The 23,853-nt window shown below is 42.8% G+C and overlaps 3 protein-coding genes across 3 annotated transcripts in view; all 3 read right to left on the minus strand.

Moving 5' to 3' along the window:
* PPIB (peptidylprolyl isomerase B) overlaps positions 1 to 23,853 on the minus strand; it is a 141,187-nt gene that overhangs the window by 39,342 nt on the left and 77,992 nt on the right. The gene's annotated exons all lie outside the window — the stretch shown is intronic.
* On the minus strand, positions 55 to 12,749 carry TRIM69 (tripartite motif containing 69). Its single transcript, XM_083586726.1, has 7 exons — positions 12,623 to 12,749; positions 10,310 to 10,848; positions 7,732 to 7,827; positions 4,998 to 5,231; positions 4,059 to 4,081; positions 2,470 to 2,594; positions 55 to 1,218 (listed from the first exon to the last, which is right to left on the minus strand). Exons 2-7 carry the CDS (start codon positions 10,799 to 10,801, stop codon positions 674 to 676), a joined length of 1,515 nt encoding a protein of 504 aa, XP_083442852.1. The 5' UTR covers positions 10,802 to 10,848; positions 12,623 to 12,749; the 3' UTR covers positions 55 to 673.
* Positions 14,445 to 23,751, minus strand: B2M (beta-2-microglobulin). The gene is made up of 4 exons (XM_083587110.1): positions 23,532 to 23,751; positions 18,666 to 18,941; positions 18,302 to 18,339; positions 14,445 to 15,268 (listed from the first exon to the last, which is right to left on the minus strand). The coding sequence occupies exons 1-3, from the start codon at positions 23,734 to 23,736 to the stop codon at positions 18,329 to 18,331; spliced, it is 492 nt and encodes a 163-aa protein (XP_083443236.1). The 5' UTR covers positions 23,737 to 23,751; the 3' UTR covers positions 14,445 to 15,268; positions 18,302 to 18,328.

Consider the following 23,853-nt stretch of genomic DNA (forward strand, 5'->3'; position numbering starts at 1 on the left):
CTTTCTTAAGACTATTATTTGAACTTTATTCAAGAGCCCAGCAGCACACTGAAATTGATATGAGTATTCTTTTTATTGGATTTCATCAAACAAATACAAAAGGACACACCAAAACATTTTTGTTGGGGAACAAGTTTTATCCCAGAGTTATTACTTATTAACCTTTGCTTCTGCTCATTGCCATTTCGAAGCTGAATATTTTTCTAATAAATATACATGTGGACAATTTTATACATGTGCTAAACTTGTGCTACATTGTGAACTTGAGAGGCTTTTTTTTTAAAAAAAAATAATTTTAATTTTTTGCCTTTCAGGGGAAAAATATGTAATTAATCTCTCCTTACAAGTTTACAATTAGGAGTGGTTAGTGTAAGAATGCCGTAGGCCTCAACTGCGATGCCACTTTTAGGGACCTACGTGGGATCCTGCTTTTCAGACATGGCAGGGCTGTGTAGCAGAATTGAAGCTGGACCACAGGAAGGGTCAGGATAGCTACCAGGGCAGGTCCCAATGATAGGGCCAGAGTTAAGTCCCAAAAGAAGTCCAGGGGCACCTGCCGTCCCCTTTCATTGACAATGGGATCTTAGCACCGGATCATGTTAGTTGTCTGTATCTAAATAGCTCAGGGTGAAAGAGATCTATTTTACACTAGGTGCTCCTTCTCACCCTGGCTCTATAAGTGAAAAGCAACAAGTCTCAGGGGCTCACTGTTTTGTCCTGCGTCATTCAGACATGGACAAAGGTATGGGTAGAGTTTCTCTGCGAAGTTGTCCATGAAAGTGTAGATGTGAGACATATTGTCTGCATTATAAAAGGATACCTGACCACCCTCATAATCCAAGAACACCCCAATTCTAGAGGGAATTTTGGACAGGGCCAGAGGTTTTGATTCCATGTCTATGGCTTTAAACTCATTCTTATTCCTTAGCTTTATAAGCCAGTGGCCCTCTTTGGGTGACAGTGGGTAGTTCCCTTTACGGTTAATGCTCTCTCTCACAACCCCCAAGGTCCATTTGGTCTTGTTCCATGTCTCCACTTCCCAGTAGTGTCTCCCAGTGGTGAACCCTTCAGCCGCCAGGACAGAAACGCTGCAGTCAAATCTCTCTGGAATGTCCGGCAAAACTAGCTTTGTGTCAGTATGTCTCACGCAGGTCATCCTGTCGGAGAGAACCAAGTTTGGATGTGCGGTTTTGGGGTCCAGAGTCAGGAAGGAAATGTCTGGTGGGATCAAGAAAAACATGACTATTGTAGCATTGGAGACATTTAAGGACAATTGTAAAAGTGTAAATACACCCAATAAATAAGACCCTACTGTCAGAATGTGTTATGCAAAAAAATTGATTCCTCAATATATGATGTTCTCTTTAATGCACCAGCTAAGATCTTAGTTCAACAGCTTTGCTGAAGCTAAGCAAGTCTGGGTTTGGCGAATGTTGAGTTTGGAAACCATTAAGAATTCTGTTTAGGCTGTCTTAAGTTCCATAGTGGAAGAAAAATGAGATATAAATACATGAAAAAAATTAAGAAATGTTTTTTCTAGATGTAAAGATATGCAAGCTATTCATGAAAACCTGCATTCCCTGTCCCAACAAAAAAGTAATACAATGTCATTTTAAATTTTGCCACTTTCATTTTAAAGTTTGCAGTCCAAATGCCACTTAACTCACTAATGCTGAACGGCAGTATCTTCAGCTACAGCACCTTTTAGTGTCTATTTATAGACTGTAGGCATTGAGTAACTAGATATCTCCAATATTGCTAAAGGAAATAGTTGGATATTTGTGTAATGGTTGTTGAGAAATGTTTTTGGAAATGTTGTAAATTGGATTTTCAGAAACTTGTTGATGAATGAATAGAGCATTCCATTCACCTCTATTCACTGAAAAGTTGCTTCAGCATCTATATGTAGTGATGAAGCAGAGATTTAAAACGGAGATTAATTCAGCAAAAAATGATGTTCCATGTATATTGGACTCCACAACATTTTTAGAGAAAGGAATTTGCTAGTTCAGGCAGATGCTGGTGATGTAACACTGAAAACACCTCTCTGAGGTATCTTCTTTTAGGTTAGAAATTATTGTTCATGTTAACTTTGTTTTGAAGAAATTGATTGGTAGATGTTTGCACTCTCTTAAATTATATTCCTGTGCTGTGGGAGACTAACAGGAGACAACAACAAATGATCCTGCAAGCCCTTATTGTGGTGAGAAAGAGGAATCAGAACACTTATGTGAAGCTCAGTGACTGCCTGTCTTTTCTCTTAAACCATTTTACAGCACTGTCTTATACAAATTTATGGTGCCTTTCCTGCCTTTGACCACAATGCAGTGCCAAATTTTCTAATGCCTTGCTGCAGTATCTTTAGAATTACTCAGAAGTTAGTTCAGTGGGGCTTACTCCCGTGTGTGTATAGAGCTGCAGCTTTTGTTTGATTTAAAGATGAGTAAGTGTTACAGGACACAGCTTTACCTGGGCTGAGGATGGATTTCATTTCCTTCCATACGGCATAATGTATGGGCCCTTTGTAGTCCCCTGCATTCAGAGTTCCGATCACTAGTTCACCCAGAGATGAATTTTCCGTTTTCTGTTCCATCCTGCACAAATCATGAATTCACATTCCAGTTAGCAGGAAGTGATACTGCCTGAAAAAAGGGTTCTGTAAACAACCACTGTAGTGGTTCACATATCAAAACAAATCTTCATTGCTTAGCCAAAGGTCATCAAAGCATTCAAAAGTATAATGACAATGTGGGATGCACTGCTCAAAATATACTTAAAACATGTTTGTATAAGATAATGCATTACTATATTCAGTATTGTTGACAGTGATTAAGAACTGTAAGAGGCATTGCAGAAATGGCTACAATAGGACCCTATAAATGAATAAAAATAACAATAATGGTGCAGCAGTAGTTGGAGCAAGGGAGGAACGGAAAGATAAATTTTCAGCAGCATGTACTAGTATGCTTCATGTTCACATTAAGCCATAATTTGCCTGAAGATACATTTGTGACCAATTAAAATATAAGTTCCCTATGTTTCTCATATTCCGAATATTAAATTCAGTTCTCCACATTTCTATAGCAGTTTAATATTCTGTCCATCCCCCTGCTCCCTAAAAAAGTTCTTTAAAATTTGCCAACATTTTTGGGTGCATTTCTCCTACTAAGGACACATTTGTATGCAGTTTTGACAAATGTACATATTTTTGCAATTAATGGCCCCTAATATAATGCTATTTTGCATGTTATTTTAACTAAAATGTACGTTTAATTTGGATGCAGAACTGCACTGAAAAATTCAGAGTAGTGCAAATTTTGACGGCTAGCTGTGTTTCAGTTCAGAAACTGTTTCATAAAATGTGAAATACTGAGGTAGTTTTTCCTCAAAATGCAAACAAAATCAAATTTCTCTTCCATCCCTACACTCTGACATATGCCAGCAGAAGAGAAGAGCACACGAGCCCAAGGCTCGTGCTACCTCATTCCTGTAATATTAAATTATGCTACAGGCAACTCTCAACTTATGTGAAGCTTACGTTCCGGAGATAGCACACAATGCAAAAATTGAGTATAGTCAAAAGACATTAGGTGCAATGGTGGGGGAAATTGCCAAAGGTTCCCCCCCCACCCCCGCCGCCCAAACATCACCCACTTTCCACCCACTATGTGTGTGTGTGCCTGGAACCCAAGCCTCAATGTTCACAAGTTAAATAGGCATAAGTTATGAGTTATCTGTATAGTGTTATGTCTGAACCAGGCCCTACTCTTCTGTAATATGAAATATCGCCCTTAATTACATATGGCGAAACTTATTTAGCATCCATAGAAGATACCAAGAACCAAGGTATCAAGAATGCATAGCCTGGTCCCCTGGAGAACATCCTGCCACTGGCACACATGCCAACTTTCAAGGTCATGGCTAGTATACTCATTCCTGCTACCCACCCTATCACACTCACATTTGGTACCCACACCTGAATAAGGCTTGTCCCCTGACTGATTAAAGAAAGCCTGCCTTACTGTTTCGATAACACTTGCTCACAGACTCACACTTACTTTTCCATGAAAGCTTTTATTCCCTGTCAGAGGAAAGGAGAGAGAGGGGAAAAAACAGTTATTTACTAATGGTCTTTGGGACACACTTTCAGCATATGTGGAACCTAGCAAACCCAAACAGGACAGGTGGTTCACTGTGCCAGAAACCAATCGATGCCCCTCACAGCCTGCCTGTCTCCTCTCCCAGAAGGTGTTTCTTTTCTCACAGATGTTCAAGGTGATCTAAAAAGCTGCTTTCACCAAATCTCTTTGCGAGGCTATAAAAACATACTGTTGTTGCTGTATCCCACATTCCCTTCTTCTGTTTTCAGCTTCCATTAATAAAGGGGCAAAACAACTCTATGTGGGGACAGGGAGGAAGGAAAGCAGTAGATTAACTGCCGCATCCTAAATCCTACCAGCCAACTAGTGTGAATTTTCTCCTAAATCTTTGCTATATCAGCTGCAGGCTAGCATAGGTGTTAAGGCCTAAGTATCAAAGCCTTTTGGCAGCAGGCATTGTGGGGTAGTGAATTGGCACACAACACACACACTGAAGGCCACTGCTCACCTCATTATTAGTTTGGCTGACTGGCTTCCTGCCTCACCTCCATGTAAGAGGGCCCAAATAAAATGTGTGCTTTAGCTCATAGAAATTTAGGGCTTCTTCCTGTGCCACAAATTGCTGGACATTTTGCATCTCCCTGGTCAGGACCTTCAGAGCTCAAGTGATGCAGTCAAGGGGAAACACAGGGTAATGCAACACGGGGGCTTTTTTCGGAGCAGCAGTAATGGCATCATTTCCTGCAGCTGGAAAACTCCCTTTTTTCATTAACATATTCCTTATTACTATGGGCTGTTTCCTTATACTAAGCATGCAGTGACTGGACTAGAAATCTCTGAAATAACCCATGGACAATAACCCAAACAATGCTGTACGGTTAAGTCCAAATTCCTTACTTTCAGGAAGCCAGCAGAATTCTGCTGGTACAGACGGGCCTGGATGCAGACCAGGGTATCCTTAGCGCTCTGTGTTTGGTCTTGGAGTTTGTTTAGATTTGCCTCCATTTCTTGGAGGAGAATTTCACCCTCTTCTTTTAACTGATTGATGTACATTTTCTCCTTGCCATGAAGAAACTGGTGCAGTTTTAGAAATTCCAAGGAAATATGGTACTGAAATTGCAATCTGTTCTCCTGGAAAAAAGGTAATTTATCAGACAAAGCAAAGGGTACTCTAGTAGCTGATATAAGTATTTTTATAAATAAGTAAGATCTTCTCTTTTTTTGAAAACTGTTGTCTATTACTGCTTTGTGATATTTCAGTGACCCTTTCGCAGTATTAAGACCCCATCTGGAAGCACACAATTATTAAAATAGCAACATTATTGTTGGGGGGATTCTCTAGATTTTCTTTTCCTCTTTAATAATAGGCAATCAAGAGCAAATTCGAAGTGCATCAAGTTACAACTCCAGACAAGCTTACTTTTATATCAGGGGTTTGCAGACTTCAGGCGTGTCAAATTTATTTTATTTATTTATTACTAAAATCACATGATCTGTCAACCAGACCTTGTGCAATTAAAGAACAAGGTATCTCTGAGCACATCCTGATATTAGAATTTGTTTTCAGTACCAGAACTGAACAGAGCTCAGTTAGCTTGGGCTAAATTAGCTTGGGCTAGATTAAAACATAGTTGGGGCCTTTCCCCTCCACTGGGTTTCAAATTGCATTTGCACATCATTGATAATTATAATAATGATGATGGTGATAATTTCATTACATATTGTTAAGTGCCTCAGTATGGCTCGATGTGTTTCTAAGTAGCCTGGTGTCTGTTGACACCATTGGATGGAGAGAAGTTGCAGGCTTCTTGATATTGTTCAAATAAGATTGAAGCTACTTTGGGGGGAAATGCATCAAAACACAAAACTTCTCAAGAAACTACAGAACAGATGTGGATTGTGACTAACAGCATGTGTACATGGTTTCACAAACCAGTGGTGGGAGCACATTGGGTTCAGAGTAAACTGAAGTATGTGCACAGCATTCTAGTTAGTTAGTTAGCTTCCTTCATTCAACTGATTTAATGTAGGTATGGAAAACACTAGTGACTGGGAACAGCCGCCGAGACCATATAACACCGGTCTTGAAAGACCTACATTGGCTCCCAGTACATTTCTGAGCACAATTCAAAGTGTTGGTGCTGACCTTTAAAGCCCTAAACGGCCTCGGTCCAGTATACCTGAAGGAGCGTCTCCACCCCCTTCATTCTACCCGGACACCGAGGTCCAGCACCGAGGGCCTTCTGGCAGTTCCCTCACTGCGAGAAGCCAAGTTACAGGGAACCAGGCAGAGGGCCTTCTCGGTAGTGGCACCCTCCCTGTGGAACGCCCTCCCACCAGATGTCAAAGAGAACAACAACTACCAGACTTTTAGAAGACATCTGAAGGCAGCCCTGTTTAGGGAAGCTTTTAATGTTTGATGTATTACAGTATTTTAATATTTTTTTGGAAGCCGCCCAGAGTGGCTGGGGAAGTCCAGCCAGATGGGCAGGGTATAAATAATAAATTATTATTATTATTATTATTATTATTATTATTATTATTATTACTATTACTATTATCCAGTTTAAAGTGGATTCAGTGCATTCCATGTGTGCCTGTTTTTCACACAATGTTATCCTCATCCAAGGGGCAGCCTATACTTTCCCTAATTATAATTTGAATTTTCCTGAACTATGGATTAAGCAGTGAAGCGGTGGGGTGGAATCTAATATAAAATCTCGTGTTACCCAGTTGTGGGTGTACTGCAGTTCACTTTGCGGATGGATGGCCGAGTGGGGCATTTTTTACATGTATGACATTTTTCTTGGTCCCATCCATTTCCACAAACCACTATGTCCAATGGTGAGGCACTCCTTAATGGCCTACTACTGGCGTGGCTAGGCTCACATGTACATTTTAAAAATTGCATAGCCTCCAACATTTCTCCGATGAAAATAGGTACGTCCCATTCCATAATGATCATTTTACTATTTATACATCATACATCTTACTGGGTTGCCCCAGCCACTCTAGGTGGCTTTCAACATATAATAAAACAAAATAAAACATTAACCATTTTATAAAAAAATCCTTTCCTATACAGTATTGCCTTCAGACAGCTCCATACCCTCCAACATTTCTCCAGTGAAAATAGGGACATCCTAAGGAAAAGCGGGACATTTCATGATCAAATCAGATACCGGGACAGCTTCTCTAAATCAAGGATGCCCCTGTTAAATAGGGACACGGAGGATCTGAAATTGTTTGCCTCTTTTGTGCAAGTCTGGTATATCTGATGACTTGTACCTCAAAAATAAAAAATAGGTCATGCACAGGTAAACAAATACATGGAGGCGTGCCCACTATGGTCTTCAGGCTTCCAGAACTCTGGGAGGGTTGGGAAGTGTTAACTGAAAGGAGAAGTCGGAAGCTCATAATGCAAACACACCTCATCAAACACCACCCACAAGTGTGGATGGGAAAGCATTCAGACAGAAATCAATTGAAAGAGCTCGTGTGTGGACAAACATGCACCAAAGCTACAAGGAAAAAATCGGATCTGTGAGACCCACGTGTGCATGAACACTCTGGTGTATAGACAAAGTAATTCTGCTGCTGCTATTCTTAAACACAAATTAATGCTACTCACTTTATGACTAGAAATCTTCTCCTCCTGAGCATTTTTCAACATCTCAAGTTTCATCATGATGGACCTCAGCTGCATTCTCATCATAAGCAGTTTTTCCTGGAGGGGGATAGGAATAATTCTATAATCTACAGAATAATTCTATAATTATAAAAAATAATTCAATCATTCTATATCCAAGGAAGGTGATCAGTCCCATTTAAGTTTGCCAGCAGCATTACCAGAATTGCATGTAACTTTTCCGTGGTGGTCACTGCATTTCACATCTTTCACAAGCATATTACTATATAGATAGGCACTGTGCTTTTTTTTCTTAAAAAATGTTTAGGGGTACTCTCTTTTTCCTACTCATATTGAAATAAAAAGGTAAAGGTACCCCTGACCCTCAATGAGGCCAAACTTAGATTCACAAAATGTTTAGAGGTATGTGTACCCCTGTGTACCCCCCAGAAAAAAAGCACCGGATAGGCATATACTGTAAATATGTGCTTCCTATAACTCTCTGCAACATGCAAGGAGTCCATGACAGAGAGGCAGACATTCCTTGGCAGATGAGTTAATCTGGAAAAGTGTTACTTTTAGTACAGCTAGAAATTTAGAAAATCACTGGCAGAATGCAAGCTGTTATGTAGGCACCATCTCTGTTCTTTTTGAGCTGTGCCAATCAGGAAGTATCTTTGCGTCATGGCTGAGGTTCTTTGATGTAACAGTAATGCCATCTGCAACTAAAACCACGTAAATCGCAATACTAAGTAAGCCAACTTCCAAGTACTGTAAATATATGCACAGGATTGGGCAAGACCTGCATTTCCCATCTTCATGCACTAGAGGGCGACTTTAACTCACATGTCATCCATTCACCCCCACAGAAAAATTAGAACTTAAGTTCTAGAAAGTCCTAGAACCATAGGGAGGGGAAGAATCATAGGAAGGGACCACAAGGGCCATCTAGTCCAACCCCCTAACGCAGGAATATTTTCCCCCAACGTGGGAACTCGAACCCACAACTCCTTCAAGTCTTGTGATACAGTTCTACAACTCAAAATGGTGTAAAAACATGTGCATATATGGGGAAAGCATACACAAAATTTAGATAATAACATACAAAAATGCATGGTATTAAAGAAAATTGGTTGCAAAAATACACATAGTAGACAAAAAATGTGTGTATCCGGAGAAATGTGCACTAAAATGCTGATGAATATTCATTGCAAACTGATGCAGATATATGGCAAACTAAATTTGCAACTGGAATAATCAAATTTGACAGATTCATCCACATATAAAAAAGAGGAGAAATTCTTTTAAAAATATTTTTAAAAAGAAAAAAGTACTTTTAAAATGTTTTCTGACACAGATGCTGTTTTGCTCATCATCAGGAGTGACATGGGTGCTACCCAACATGTGTTTGTGATACTCCGCACGATTCTGCACATGGCAGCCACAGTTGCAGTTGATACATCATCATGAGTGGCAATAGGCTGTCCTGGGTACATGGAATTTTCCTTCTGCACAAAATGCAACCATGAGAACAGCAGTCCATGAAGCAACTAATCTGTGCCACTTGTGTGTGATAAAGCTGTTTGTTTGTTTGTTTGTTTGTTTGTTTGTTTGTTTTGTAAGGCTCTAAGCTGCATCCAGTTAGCAGAAAAGTCTATTTGAGCTAGAGGGCTGCTTACTGAATGGAAGCATTTTAAAATGTTTGTACAGGATCATCTCCATCCATTGCTAAAACATTATCCAACCAGCCAGGAGGTTGTGGGTGACGGGAGCAGGTGGCCCAAAAACTGGATCTTTTGAGCTGGGCCCCCAATTTCCTGACCCTTCCACCTTAAAAAAAAACAAAAACTTTTTAAACAATGTTTATAGGGCAGCTGAGCATGCCGCAAAGCAAGATGCTGGTGGAACCTCAACCACCCAACTTCATTTTCCCAGAGGAACACTATACATTCATGAAAATTTGTGTCACAGGCAGGTACTTTTAAGTCCTTAGCAACGCCCAGCTAACTTTAAAACATATATACACACCTTTGATTTCAGTGGACCTGATAAGTAGGTACTTAGGTGTTTCCCTGTGAAACCAGCATAGTTTTAAAAAGCTTGGGTTGTATTTAGCTAAGGGCTTGTCCACACTTACCTTTCCTCCACTCTTTCCAGGTAGGGGCGCATCCACTTTAAAACTCAGTGTTGAGCACCTCTTCTTCTTCTTCTTTTGTTCCTGAGATTTCCCCTCAAAAACCCGCTCATTAAAGCTGAATCAGAGCAAATGGCAACCTGCAGAAAGCCTAAATTGCCATTTGCTCCAACTGAGCACCAAAGCGCAGGTTTTCGCAGGGAAATCTGGGGCGAAAATAAAACACTTGACACAGAGCTTTAAAGCACAGAGCAGTGCCTGGGGCAAAAAGGTAAGTGCAAAACAGCCCAGAGCCCTACTCCGAGTTGACCCACTGAAATTAAGAAATCCAAGTTAGTAGTGTCCATTAACTCCAGTGGGCCTGCTCTGAGTAGGACTAGCATATTTCCACTTGAGTTTGGCTGGATCATTTCCCATGTTTTGATCAGGCCTTGGTAAGATGGTTACCGTATAAATCTGGACAGCATCTGGGATAAGGAGAAACTGGGTGCTTTGCTCTTTGGGTTGTTGAGTTTCTCGGCAGCTGAAGCAGGCAAGCTTTTCTTGCGGCTTCCAGTAGAGGGTGTAGGGCTCGCTGTGTTCTATGCACTTCTGTTGCTGGCACCCCACATGAAAGGTCTTAATCCTTTCCGCCATTTTCTCCAGTGTTTTGTTTGCTATGAACTTTCGCTCCGGAACGCTCGCGTGGCATTGTGGACAGAAGACTCCCTTTTTCCCCCATACTGCCTCTAGACAATTTTTGCAGAAGTTATGGCCGCAGGGCAGAATGACAGGCTCCTTAAACAGCTCTAGACATATAGCACAGGATAACTCCTTGGTGAAATCATCTGCATGTATCTCCCAAGAGGTTTCAGAAGAACTGGCGCCGGCAGGTTGGGCTTCTTTTTCAGTTGTAGTAAATGAGGTAGTTGAAGGGTTTTTGCTTGCGGGTGTGGACATTATAGCAGAAAGACATGCCCTAAGGCAGCAGTCAAGATAGAGCCATCCTGTCAGATGAAAAAGGAGTTAAATGAGCTTATCATAAAGCATAATAATCAAGGCTGGGCGGCAGTTATGTGAGGACATCCTGCACTGTGGCAAAACTCTACTCGATGTGAGATCTTTCAGTAGAGTCTTCCCTCCCAGGGCAATATCATTGCTATTTGTACGTTTCTGAGAACAATTCAAAGTGTTGGTGCTGACCTTTAAAGCTCTAAACAGCCTCGGTCCTGTATACCTGAAGAAGCGTCTCCACCCGCATCGTTCAGCCCAGACACTGAGATCCAGCACCGAGGGCCTTCTGGCGGTTCCCTCCCTGCGAGAAGTGAGGTTACAGGGAACAAGACAGAGGGCCTTTTTGGTAGTGGCGCCCGCCCTGTGGAACGCCCTCCCTTCAGATGTGAAGGAAATAAGCAGCTATCCTATCTTTAAAAGGCATCTGAAGGCAGCCCTGTTCAGGGAAGTTTTTAATGCTGTACTGTTTTTAACATTTGATTGGGAGCCGCCCAGAGTGGCTGGGGAAACTCAGGCAGATGGGCGGGGTATAAATAATAAATTATTATTATTATTATTATTATTATTATTATTATTATTATTATTTAGTTTGCCATGTGTTACCCAATTAACTCCAAGTGACTTAAAGCAAAAGGAACTAGACAACTCCTATAGCAGCCACAGGAAGCTTTTGGGCATAGTAATAGCAAACAGTATTGTCTTAGTCAATCAAAAGCCTGGGGGGAAAATATAAGTCTTTAAATGATGCTGAAAAGATGTCACGAAAGGTACCAGGCACATAGCACCAATAGGGAGTCACAACTGAAAAGACCCTCTTCCATGTCACCACTATCCAAGCCTCCCTCAGAGGGGGTCCCTGGAGAAGAACCTCAGAGGAAGGTCTAAGGCAGGCATAAGCAAACTCAGCTCTCCAGATGTTTTGAGACTACAGTTCCCATCATCCCTGACCACTGGTCTTGTTAACTATGGATGATGGGAATTGTAGTCCCAAAACATCTGGAGGACCGAGTTTGCCTATGCCTGGTCGAAGGGTCCAGGTAGGTTTGTATCAGGAGAGATGTTCTAGAAGATACTGGGGTCCTGAGCCGTAAAGAGCTTTCAAGGTCAAAAACAGCACTTTTAATGGGGCTCGGAAGCATATGGGCAACAAGTGTAGGGTTCACCTTGAGCCTGGTAACGGTCACCGCTAATGCTGCCAGGCAAGTGTGGGGCACAGAGGGTTCGTGGGGCTGCGATGCGCCCCCTGCCTGCCTGCCCACGCAGGGGGAAGTCCAGCTGGCAAGTCAATGCAGCCTTTGGTGGGTGCATCCCTCCAACGTTGGGTGGGCAGCCATTCGGTGAGTGGGTCAGGGGCACTGTGGCAAGACCAGGCTGGGCTCTAGGGCCCAGAAGGAGGTCGTCGTCTGGGCAGCCCAGGACATCCATCCACATTGCCCAGGCTTGCGGTTCGATTTCACCCTGGAGGCACACTCCATTACCTCTCAAGACAGGACAGGTGCCAGCAATAAGGTTACTGCTGCTGGGATGAATATAGCCTCTTCACACAAGGCGTATGGTTTACTCAATACATACACAGTATCGCCAGGAATTCTGTGTTGTTTGTGGAAAATAGCTTTTGTCAGTACCAGCCTTCTATCTTTTCACACCAATACCACTTTCCTGCTCTGGATCTCCCTTTCAAAATTACCGACAGATTGAGAGTGGCATTCTATATTAAAATAGCTTCCCGTTGCCACCATTTTTCTAAGCAGTTGATTCCCAACTCACCTATTTCCCAGAAACAATGTGTTTCAAGGAGCTATTGTTTCTCTTCCACCCTACCTCATTAGACAGCTTTGCCGTCCTGGCTGATAACTGCCACTCACCAACTGTTTTCCTCTTCCAGAAGATTCCATCTGTGTTCCAGTGAAATTATTTGCTCTCAGATCCAGCCATCAGGCTCTCCAGATGAGATCAAAGCTTAACTTCCATCAAAACAGGCCTGTTTTTATTGTTTCCTCAGCACTGCTGTCCAATTCCTTTATGCCGTATAACCAGAAATCTCTCTCACATGGTATCCGTGGTCACTAATTACTGATGTATGCTTCTCCTCTAGTTTGAATACAGAAAAAAATCTACTTTTGCCTTACATGTGATAAGGTGTTTGAAAAACATTTATAATCTTGGTAAAATCAGTTGTTTACCATCAGTTTGATTCCCTCTCCACTCTGGAACTGTGGATGTTGGCCCAGAATATGCTTTTGTGGGTTATATGGTGTGTTAAAACGACGAGTCTTATGACACCTTAAAGGCTAATTTATTATGGTATAACATTTAATGGTCTACAGTCTAGTTCATCAGATGATCCTGAGTAATGGGTGTATATATACACAAGCACACAGCAATTTCACATTCCAGTCTTCCTTTGATGTTCCTGTCCTTAGGGTGGCTACTTTTAGATAATATAGAGTCTCCTGGAAGGTAGAAATGTTCCCCTACTTGCTTTTGAACGCTGTCATTTCTAATGTTAGATTTGCAATCATTTATTCTTTCACAGAAGGAATGACCTGTCAGAGAGAACTCAGAAGGGCATATAGCTTCTTGCTTGGGGTGTGTTTAGAAACCTGTTTCTGGAATGCAGCCTATTGCAAAAGGTAAAAATCCCATCCATTGCCCATCCCACATTTGCCCCTTCAGGAAGATCAAAGTGTTTCTGATTGGTCCTGCCTTAATCCAGGGGTCGGCAACCAGCGGCCCCCAGGGGTCGTTTAACCGGCCCACGAGCCACCCCCAAACCGAGCGGCCTGCTTGGCGAGTCCCCACACGCTGTGCTAAAGTGGTGCAGCGCAGCACAGCAACTTGCTTCCGCGGCACCGGAAATTGTGTCTGAGCAGATGCAGGTAATCGCAAGCACTCACACACACCCGTGATCCAGCCCACGGAGTGATCTCCGCTGGACTGAACCGGCCCAGGTGAGGTGAACCTTGCCGACCCAGAGTTAATCCTTTGCTGTCAGCTCGCCTCTTCTACAGACCAATAATTACGGTATTTATCATAAGCAGAAAGCAGTGAGACAGTTTGCTTTGTTCTGAGCTCTGCAGTTTGTTTTTAGTTTAGTTTTAATTATTTTTTAAGAAAATGTTACAGCTTGCTACATATGGGTAACAAGCATCTTTTACTTATCTTCTTTTTCACAAAGAGTTATCTGGGACTCCCCCCCCCCAAATCATGCAACGTATTTTGAGACATTGGGATTTGAGTTCTGATACAGATATAATTTGAGGCCTATTTTGTGAAGGGAGTGCAGTGTGATTTACAATCTCTCTCCTTATTGATTCTGAAAGCTCGCTTTTAACTGCAATTGTGTAATGACAGAGGAGAAATATAATGCCGCTTATGATTAGAACATGTTTGTGAAGATCAGTTTCAGTTTCAGTCAGTTGTGAAGATTTGTTGACGGATGTAATCCTGCATTTTGTATGCAATCCTGTTTACACTTACCAAGCATAAGGCCTATTTAACATAATAGGACTTACTTATGAGTAAACATGCGTGGGCATGCCCTGGAAAACCAATAAATCAAGGCCACCAACTGTTACAAAAGGAAATATTGGTAGAAGTACTTTATTAAGGGTTTAATAAATGCCAATACTAATAGCATTACAAGTTACATTCCAGACAGGCCAAATGAGAAACTAATTCATACGCAAAAAAGTGAAATATATACGATACTCAGAATAGATCCACTGAAATTAATGGACCAAAGTTACTCAAGTCCAATAACTTTAATGGCTCTATTCAACGTATAACTAGTACGTGATGCAACCCATAAGCCTTTCTACTTGCTTCTTTTTGGAAAGATTCAAATTCCTACAGTATAATAAGAAGGGTGGGAAGGATTGTGTTGATGAACACTTTTATTGTGTAAATAATGTTGTCTTGTCTTTTCGTCTTTTGATTTTTTTGACTTCGTATCTTTATTTTTTATTTTTTTCCTTTACCTCTTTTTTGTTCCTTTAGAAATTTTCTATTTTCTACATAATTTTCTTTTTCTTCATATGTAAAGAGACAGCATATGTTTGTATATACATGTAATTTTTTAATCAATAAAGAACAATATTTTAAAAAAATTCCTGGAAGATTTCGCTGATAGAAGTATTTGAAAAATCAACAGAAGGTTACTTTTTTTTTTATGAAGCATACTGCAAATCACTGAATGTTACAATAAATGCATGACTGATCAGATTTCCAAGTCAATCTTCAATTGTCTGCTTGTAGTGGACGCACATATATGAAAGCCCACGTCATACACTTCAAAGCACAGCCCATCAGCAGGTCTCATGGTGGAAAACTATCCAGAGAGCTACATAATCAGTAGAAAAGCAGGAACAGTGCATGAAGAATGCTCAAGGATCAATAAAAGGCTCTTTGGACCTGGAGAGGAAAAACATTAAAAAAAACTTTTATACCGACTCATATGTGGGGGGGGGGGGAATCCAACAGTGGATCAAATGCTGCCAAACTAAAATTAACCTCAATATGGTCTCGAGCATCATTATTGCAACCTAATCTTGCCTGTTGGTGGCAGGGGAAAGCAGGATAGATATGTAGAAGAGCACTTTGAACAGTGAGAAGTATTGGGAGAGCTAACTAAGGGCTGAGCTGCAAATCCAGAAATCTCTTGGTTCATCAGGAACTCACTGGGTGGCCTTGACCAAGTCACCCCCCCTTAGTCCCAAGCCCCACCCCCTCCACCCCTATATAGGTGGCAATACTGATTTCAGAAGGGTTGAGGAGCATGTGGTATAGTGGCTAGGGTGTTGGACTAGGGTCTGGCAGTTCAGGGTTCAAATTCCCAAATCAGCCAAGAGCCTTGCTGGGTGACATTGGGCTAGGCATAGGGCCTTCTGGTGGTTCCCTCACTGCAAAAAGTGAGATTACAGGGCACCATGCAGAGGGCCTTCTCGGTGGCGGCATCCGCCCTGTGGAATGCCCTCCCATCAGATGTCAAGGAAATAAGCAAGTATCTGACTTTTAGAAGACATCTGAAGGTAACCCTGTACAGCGGTACCTCAGGTTACATACGCTTCAGGTTACAGACTCCGCTAACCCAGAAATAGTACCTCGGGTTAAGAACTTTGCTTCAGGATGAGAACAGAAATCACGCAGCGGCAGCAGGAGGCCCCATTAGCTAAAGTGGTGCTTCAGGTTAAGAACAGTTTCAGGTTAAGAACGGACCTCCAGAACGAATTAAGTACGTAACCAGAGGTAACACTGTATCGGGAAATTTTTAACGTCTAATGTTTTACCTTTTTTATGTGCTGTAAGCCGCCCAGAGTGGCTGGGGAAACTCAGCTAGATGGGCGGGATATAGATAATAAAATTATTATTAATTTTTTATTAGTAGTATAATAGGGCAGGCTGAAAATTATGCGCTGTGGCAAGTACAACAAAATGGCTGCCTGCCACACTCCTCCTTCCTCCTTCCTCCTATTGCATAAACAGGAAATGTGGTTGGGGAGGAGGGGGAGAGGGCAGCAGCAGAGGCAGTTGTATCGTGCCTCTCCCCGAGAAAAGACGAAGTCTGAGCTGGAGAGCATAAGATGCAAGGGAAAACTAGCTGTATACAACCAGTGGTGGGTCAGGATGGGAAGGACAGAGGAGTACATATGGTTGGGGGGGAATAGGGTTATAGCCACCCTGCTTTGGATGCAGAATTCCCCAGGTTCAACCCCAGACATTTCCTGGCAAGGCTGGGGAAGACCCCTGGAGAACTGCTGCCAGTCAGTGTAAACGATGCTGAGCTAGATGGACCAATGGGATGACTCACTAAAAGGGTGCTTTCAGTTTTGCATTATACCCCAAGGGGGTATAATATGTTCAATGGGATAGTCATCACAGTGGCTGCTCCCCCTGACCTGAATGCTGATTAAAAGACTTGAGGGTTCGCCCAGCACCTCAGAAGTTAACGAGAGAGGTCTGGGGCTCTTGAGGGCTTCCCACGTTCTCATTTACTCTGCCCAACAGATTTCAGATTCTCACAGCATTCTAGTCTTCCTTTCCTTATGATTGTAGCCAGAAAAAAATATTTTAGCAATAAGCAATTCATTGGTGGGGAGAAACCACCCACAAAAGCAAGGTGACACCCACGGCAAAAGTTCTAACAAATGTGTGCTTGAGCTGTGATAGATTCAGTTTCCTGATATACGTCCAAGCCCAACTCTTGAATAAAAGTCAGAAGAGTGGCCCCAAAGGGCATCTGCACTGATGAATATTGTGCTACTCTTCTGTTCCTTCTGAAAAAGGTTGGGCTTTAGGCCCTTTGAGAAAAAGAGCCATGGGGAAAATACAGAACAGGTATGACTGACTGGGTGCTGGTAGTGTGTGGATGCCTTGTACGAAGGGAAGTAACAAAGCATTACCTGAGAGTAAGTCCTACTGAATTCAATAGGACTTACTTCTGAGTCTACATGGTTAGGATTGCACTATAAATGCCTAACATGGAAACACTGAAGAAGCCTTGTGTCCCGTCCCCCCCAAAGTTAAGTCTTGGAACCCTCAGCATTTTGAAATAATTATTTTATATTAAAAAGTGTTGTATTCAGCTTTTTATTTAACTCAGAGTAGCTACACTGAAATAGCTACGGCTAACTTTGCTCCATGAATTTGAATGGCTCCACTCTTGAGTAAAAGCTAGCTGAATAGAACTATTTTATGAATTTATGAATCACCTTTCATGGGAGTTTCAAGGTGACTAATGGAACAGCTAAAAACAGATTCAAAAGCAATAAAATACCCCCTCACACACTATAAAGACATTTTTAAACAATGTGAGGAAAGGGGGCAACGATAGTCTTTGATCTCTCCACAAAGTATCATCGCAAGGGGTAAACCTGTACTATAGTAAGACGCTCAAAGGCAGAGTTCTGGAAAAAAATGGTCTTGCAAATTTGTGGAGAATCTGGCATTACATGGCACTGATTGGCTAGTACCTCAGATGTCACAAACCCATCTACCCTCTAGAGCAGTTTGGCCATCTGAAAACACTTCCATATTTCCTCAACCAACCAACCCCCTCCGACAAATAAATGTCTGGATGGCAATTCAATTTTAAAAAATAAAAAATTAAAAAAGGCAAAATGCCCACTGGAATAGTGAAGTAGGTGGGCCAAACCAAAGATCGATTCGCTGCCAGATACATCCATCACAGTAACTGCAGCTGGGAGTAAAAGATATGGCTCAAGAATTAGGTGCAAGTTCCTTTTCATATTATATCTGTTTTCACCCACAGTTTATAACTAGTCCAACACAAAATTGATTGATTTGTCCCTTATGAGAGAAAGGAAAGGTATTTCTTTAAATTAAATAAAATAAAATAAAATTATCATTCATTAGTTATTTTTGTAAAATAACTACACTTTTGTAAAAAGTGAAGATTAAATTAAATAATAATCATCTCTATCTTACCTTTCCTGCTGAGGGGTCATTTGGTTATTACTCTTGCTCTGTAGAAGAAGAAAACAAGTTAAGTGTCTCTCGGACATAAATTGGTCCAATATTTTATGACAGTGTTAATCTGAAGCGCCTACAGATTTCTTGCAACTTGCTGAAAGATTATGGTCTATGAATGTCTACTGCTCTTACAAAGGATGACTAGGTGTTCATGACTACCTGTAGCAACGTACAGATGCAAATCTTAGCCTGTGAATGTCATCTGAAGATGGGTGTTTTCTGGAGGGACTACAGATGGCAGAGAACAGCTGTTCATGTTTCAAGACTTGACAAGAAAAAGAAAGGGAAAAGAAAGTAGACCACAGTGGCAGATACTCACCCCATTTGACAACTTTTGGGCCAACAAGGGTGCTGTGTTCCACTCTGCAGGCAACATCTTCTCCATCTGGAATGACCTTGGCATAGACAAGGCGATTGAAGGCCCAGGTTTTATCAAAAGAAAGGTCAGACTGTTTCACATCTTCAAGTGGCTTCCCGCCCTTCTCAATTGTGATGTTGATTTTGGGAGGGTGGAAGTTGTCCACATAGCAATTCACAATGTTTTCTTTGCCCTTCTCCACAGGATAGCGGGAATAAACTTGTACGTTGGGAGTTCCTGTAGGAATGGGTGAAAGAGGCAAGGTTTAAGGATACATCTGCCATGCTTTATTAGCTGCACACTCAAGGGCTATATCCGACCTAGGAGATAAATTAGCTACCTGGACATTGCTTCCATACAAGAAGCTGCATGTATACAGCGGTACCTCGGGTTACAGACACTTCAGGTTACAGACTCCGTGAACCCAGAAATAGTACCTCGGGTTAAGAACTTTGCTTCAGAATGAGAACAGAGATCGGGCGGCGGTGGCAGCGGGAGGCCCCATTAGCTAAAGTGGTACTTCAGGTTAAGAACAGTTTCAGGTTAAGAACGGACCTCCAGAACAAAGCAAGTTCTTAACCCGAGGTACCACAGTACAGTGGTACCTCGGGTTACATACACTTCAGGTCACATACGGTTCAGGTTACAGACTCCGCTAACCCAGAAATAGTGCTTCAGGTTAAGAACTTTGCTTCAGGATGAGAACAGAAATCGTGCTCCGGCGGCATGGCAGCAGTCGGAGGCCCCATTAGCTAAAGTGGTGCTTCAAGTTAAGAACAGTTTCAGGTTAAGTACGGACCTCCAGAACGAATTAAGTACTTAACCCGAGGTACCACTGCACTGTCAGAGACTGAAATAGCCCATGTGCCCATTTTGTTACATACACATAGAACAGGAGCCCACTAGTCCAAGGTGATACCTGGTTTTCAACATCTAAACATCACGGTTTAACGATATATCACTGTTTGAAAGAAGGGTGGAGAAGTAGAGTCATTGGCTGGTTTAACGGATTTCCCCACACAGCGATTTTTTGCTGGTGCCTCATCCTGTGATTTGCTGCCCCCTGCATGTCTTTGACTTTCTGTGGATACATACAAGTGTCTTTCTAGCCTTACCTGTCCTGGAGGTGCCATGCATTGAATGCAGAATGTTCAGCATGCAAAGCAGATCTGCCCTGCCGCCCTTCTCCCGACCTGTGAAATCTGTGGTCCTCTAGATTTTGTTGGACTACAACTCCAATCAACCTGGATCACTAGCCATTGCTAGCTGGGGCTGATGGGAGAAGGAGTCCAACAACACATGGTGGGCCACACGTTGCCTATTCCTGCTCTATGCCGTTCATCTCCCCCTACAGGGTTGCAGCCTAACCAAAAGGTGGTTCACAACAGCACTCTACCAGTGTACTAATACACAATAAAAAGAGGGGGTCCCCAAATGCATGTTTTGGGGCTAAAGATGTCCTAAAGGTAGGTTCTGGGCCTGAAAAACCAGAAGATTACTGCATACGTGCTAGGAGAAAAGGGAAATAAAAAGTGAAAGCAACATTTGATCTGCACTCATAAAAGACCAAGACACCATTTCACTTGCTTTTCTAGCTGCATGTGATAGTAATGAAAACAGAACTGGTCAAAGGCCAATGACTAGTCAGAAAGTCCCTGGAAATGAGCCAGCAAGGGGCAATGGATAAATTATATGTTAATAACCACCTTGAGTTCCACCGCAGAAGAAGTAGCAGATATAAATGTAGGTCTCCACTGTTTATGTATTTGAAATTAAAGGGACATTCTAGTGTGTGTTTAACTCCTTCCCTGCTGGCCACCTCCGTGCCACTGCCTTTCACTCCCCACCCTCCCCAGTGTTCCAGATGAATGTTTTACATCTCTGGAAACTTAAAAGCAAAGCAGCTTGGGGCAAGGATTAAGACACACCCCGTCCTCAACCCTAGACCACAAAGTGCAATGGATCACCCACCCTTCATTTTCAGACAACGGCTTCAACTGCTGAGTGGAAGGACAATTTCAGGGACAAGATTTCTAATTGTCCGTCTACTCTGAGGCAAAAGTGGACCAGGAAGTAGTATCCAGGAACTTGGTCCATTAGTGCAGGGATTTACACTTGCACAGCTTCCCCTCCATTCCCACACTATGGCACACCCTTCCCAAATCCACTGCAGAGGGTTGAAGTAACCCACATAACAGATTTAGTTCAGATCCACAAGCATAAGCACTTAAGCACACTTCCACTTGTCCCATGCCTATAAAGCACAGATCCAAGCAGTTTTTCCTTTGCCTTGCTGCCTTCCCACTTCCACTCTTTAGTGCTAAATCCAAACAAACCGTGATCTGCAGAAAACTTAACTAACCATTTGTTCCAATTTGATACTAAAGGTCAGGTTTCCCCGGGGGGAAAGCGGTGATGCAAACTGAGGTGCGGGTGTACCCTTAATCTTTGCTCTACCAGAACAAGCTACCATATTTTTCGCTCTATAAGACGCACTAGACCACAAGACGCACCTAGTTTTTGGAGGAGGAAAACAAGAAAAAAATATTCTGAATCTCAGAAGCCAGAACAGCAAGAGGGATCGCTGCGCAGTGAAAGCAGCAATCCCTCTTGCTGTTCTGGCTTCCGGGATAGCTGCGCAGCCTGCATTCACTCCATAAGATGCACACACATTTCCCCTTACTTTTTAGGAGGGGAAAAGTGAGTCTTATAGAGCAAAAAATACAGTACTTAGTGCTGTTAGATACAACCCACCATTATTTTGACATAAAAGCAGCTGCGGGTGTGCTCAAGTTTCATCAAAGCAGCAGTGACTAAGGGGGTGTTTTCTGGTCCAAGTGTCCTCTCCTCAAACTGCTATTAGCTCTACAGTGGAAATAAACACCAAGGTGTGTTCTTCTGTGGCAGAGGCTTCAGAGGGGTGATGGGATGGGAAAACAATGTCAGGCCAGAGCCTCAATCTAAAGCACTCCTGCACTGGCTGCTTTTAAGTAAAAATGAAAGCACTGGGAGATCTTGTGGCAGACTTCCTGAGACTTGTGTAGCTTGGCCCTGTGAGTCTCTTTTTAAGTTTTCCACTATTGCCCTGGCAGCATTTCCAGCTTTCAACACAAGCTTATCAAGGGCTTTTTTATGACAGTACTCACTGGTGCAGAGTACGGCCAACCCTCCCTCTCTCTCTTGTTGCCCACAGCAGCCATTTTGTGATGGCACCCATGACACTTTTATCAACATACAAGTACTGGCACCTCATTTTTGACCCCAAAAAGTTCTAAAGCTGACCCTTTGCGCATACATGCGCTGGAAGCCCAAAACGGGAAGGAGATTTTCAGGAAAGCAGTAGGGGGAATTGAAATGGCCCCCAAAACAAGGGTTAGCACATGTGGGCTTCCTTCTCCTGAGGAATATCGTTGGGGGGAGAGAGTATCATGTAGGTGCTGTCACTATGTGGGGGCGAAATTGGGCACAGAGGGCAGCAGCTTTTGGGGGAGGCGGGTGTTAGCTGGCTCAAATACCCCCCTTCTTTCCCCTAGGGAGATGGTGAATATGAGCTCTCACTTTCTCACAAAATGGTCGTGGGGTATGCGTGTGCATGAATTTACCTGTAAACTGCCTAAATTCACATTTTAGAAATTCTATTTTTTTGAGTTTAACAGCTGTAAAATCCTCTAGTCTACAGTAAAGGGAGGAAGCACTTCAAGCTTAGCTTACAAAGAACAGCACCACATAACAAAAAGTGTTCCTTCTATCAGGATGTTACTGTCTCATTGGAATCAGCCGGTACCTTGAGCTCCAAAAAATCCCACTGAACAGACAATACTTCCGCCCTCCCTCTTCTCGAGTCAACTCCCATTTTGCACTCTAGAGCTAAGACAGCATCTGTTGGGAGCGCTGCACTTGTGGTTTGGGCCGGAAGTGTGACAAAGGAACCAACGATGTTTTAAGAAGTTAGAAGCACAAAGGAAGACGAAAAAAGCTTCTCAGATGCAGAGAAGCCATCATGAGCCTTTGTTGTTTTCTACTGACTCACTCAGGTCAGCTGCTTCCTTCTGCCCCATCAGCTTTGACAAAACACGGATTAGGCCCCCCACAAAAACCCCCCCAAAATATCAAGGAGGCACTCTTAACTCTTTTAATCACCCCAATTACCCAACAGGATGAACTAAAACAACACAACCTATATGTGTTTACTCAGAAGTAAAACAACATAGATCAGTTGGTTAGGGAAAAAGCATGCTTAGGTATACAGGCATATGCAGGTTGTAGGTTCGATCCCCATAAGGGGGTTAGACTAGATGATCCTCAGGGTCTCTTCTAACTCTTGGATTCTATGAAAAACCCAGTTGGGTTCGAAGCGCTTGCTTAATATGATGTTTAGGATCACAAACACTAAGGAACACTGGAGCACCTTTAAAAGCTCAGGCGGAAAACTTATACAGGAGTAGGACCACAGTGGGAAAGCGTAATTAGGTTTGTTCGCCAAGGTCACCAACCTTATTTCAGAGTAAACACACTTAGAATTGCGGTTTAACAAATTCAGGATAGCACAAGGTTTCTTAGGTTAAAGCCTGCTTGACATATCCCACGTCGGCCACTATGGATCTTTTAATTCTTTAGCAGTGCAATGCTACATACGCGCCCACCGCGTATATAATTAAAACCCACCGAGTTTCACGGTGCTAAATTTTGGGCCAGTGGGCACAGGGAGAGGTAACCCGTGTCCAGCTACTCGTGAGAACGCGCGCCTCTTAACCCGTTCTACGCCTGGAAGACAGCCGAAGCGGGAGAGGGAAAGGGTCGGGCGGGCTGCAACACAGCCTTACTTACTTGGAGTGGCCTCTAGGACGCCGACTAGGAGCACGAGCACCAAGCACGACAGCATGAGATTCTTCGCCATGGCAAAAAGTGACTCGCTGCGTCCGCTTCGGAGTCTCGAAACTCGGCGACTGAGGCGGCAGAGTTCGGCCGAGGGAACTTCACGCCCAGAAATCGCTCCTCGCTGGCCAATCACAATAACGCACAGGTCACGCATCACTAGTAGCCGGGGAGATGTCTCAGCGCAAGCTGGCTGGAAAGGCCCCGGGGACTTTCCAGCACATGCGCACTCCCTCCGCACGATGATTTATTTACTTTCGGTTTCCGTTGCTTG

The sequence above is a fragment of the Podarcis filfolensis genome (genome assembly GCF_964270895.1).
Source record: "Podarcis filfolensis genome assembly, chromosome: 14".
Taxonomy (NCBI): Eukaryota; Metazoa; Chordata; class Lepidosauria; order Squamata; family Lacertidae; genus Podarcis; species Podarcis filfolensis.

Excerpts from the sequence above, each read along its gene's own strand:
- TRIM69 (XM_083586726.1), bottom strand. The coding sequence starts at position 10,801 with ATGTCCACACCCGCAAGCAAAAACCCTTCAACTACCTCATTTACTACA. Across the intron at positions 7,828-10,309 it reads ATGCTGTCCAGATTTATACG|GAAAAACTGCTTATGATGAG; the intron begins GTAACCATCTTA and ends ATCCCCCTCCAG. Across the intron at positions 4,082-4,997 it reads ATTCTGCTGGCTTCCTGAAA|GGAATAAAAGCTTTCATGGA; the intron begins GTAAGGAATTTG and ends TTCCTCTGACAG.
- B2M (XM_083587110.1), bottom strand. The coding sequence starts at position 23,736 with ATGCGTGACCTGTGCGTTATTGTGATTGGCCAGCGAGGAGCGATTTCT. Across the intron at positions 18,942-23,531 it reads CGTCCTAGAGGCCACTCCAA|GAACTCCCAACGTACAAGTT; the intron begins GTAAGTAAGGCT and ends CCATTCCTACAG.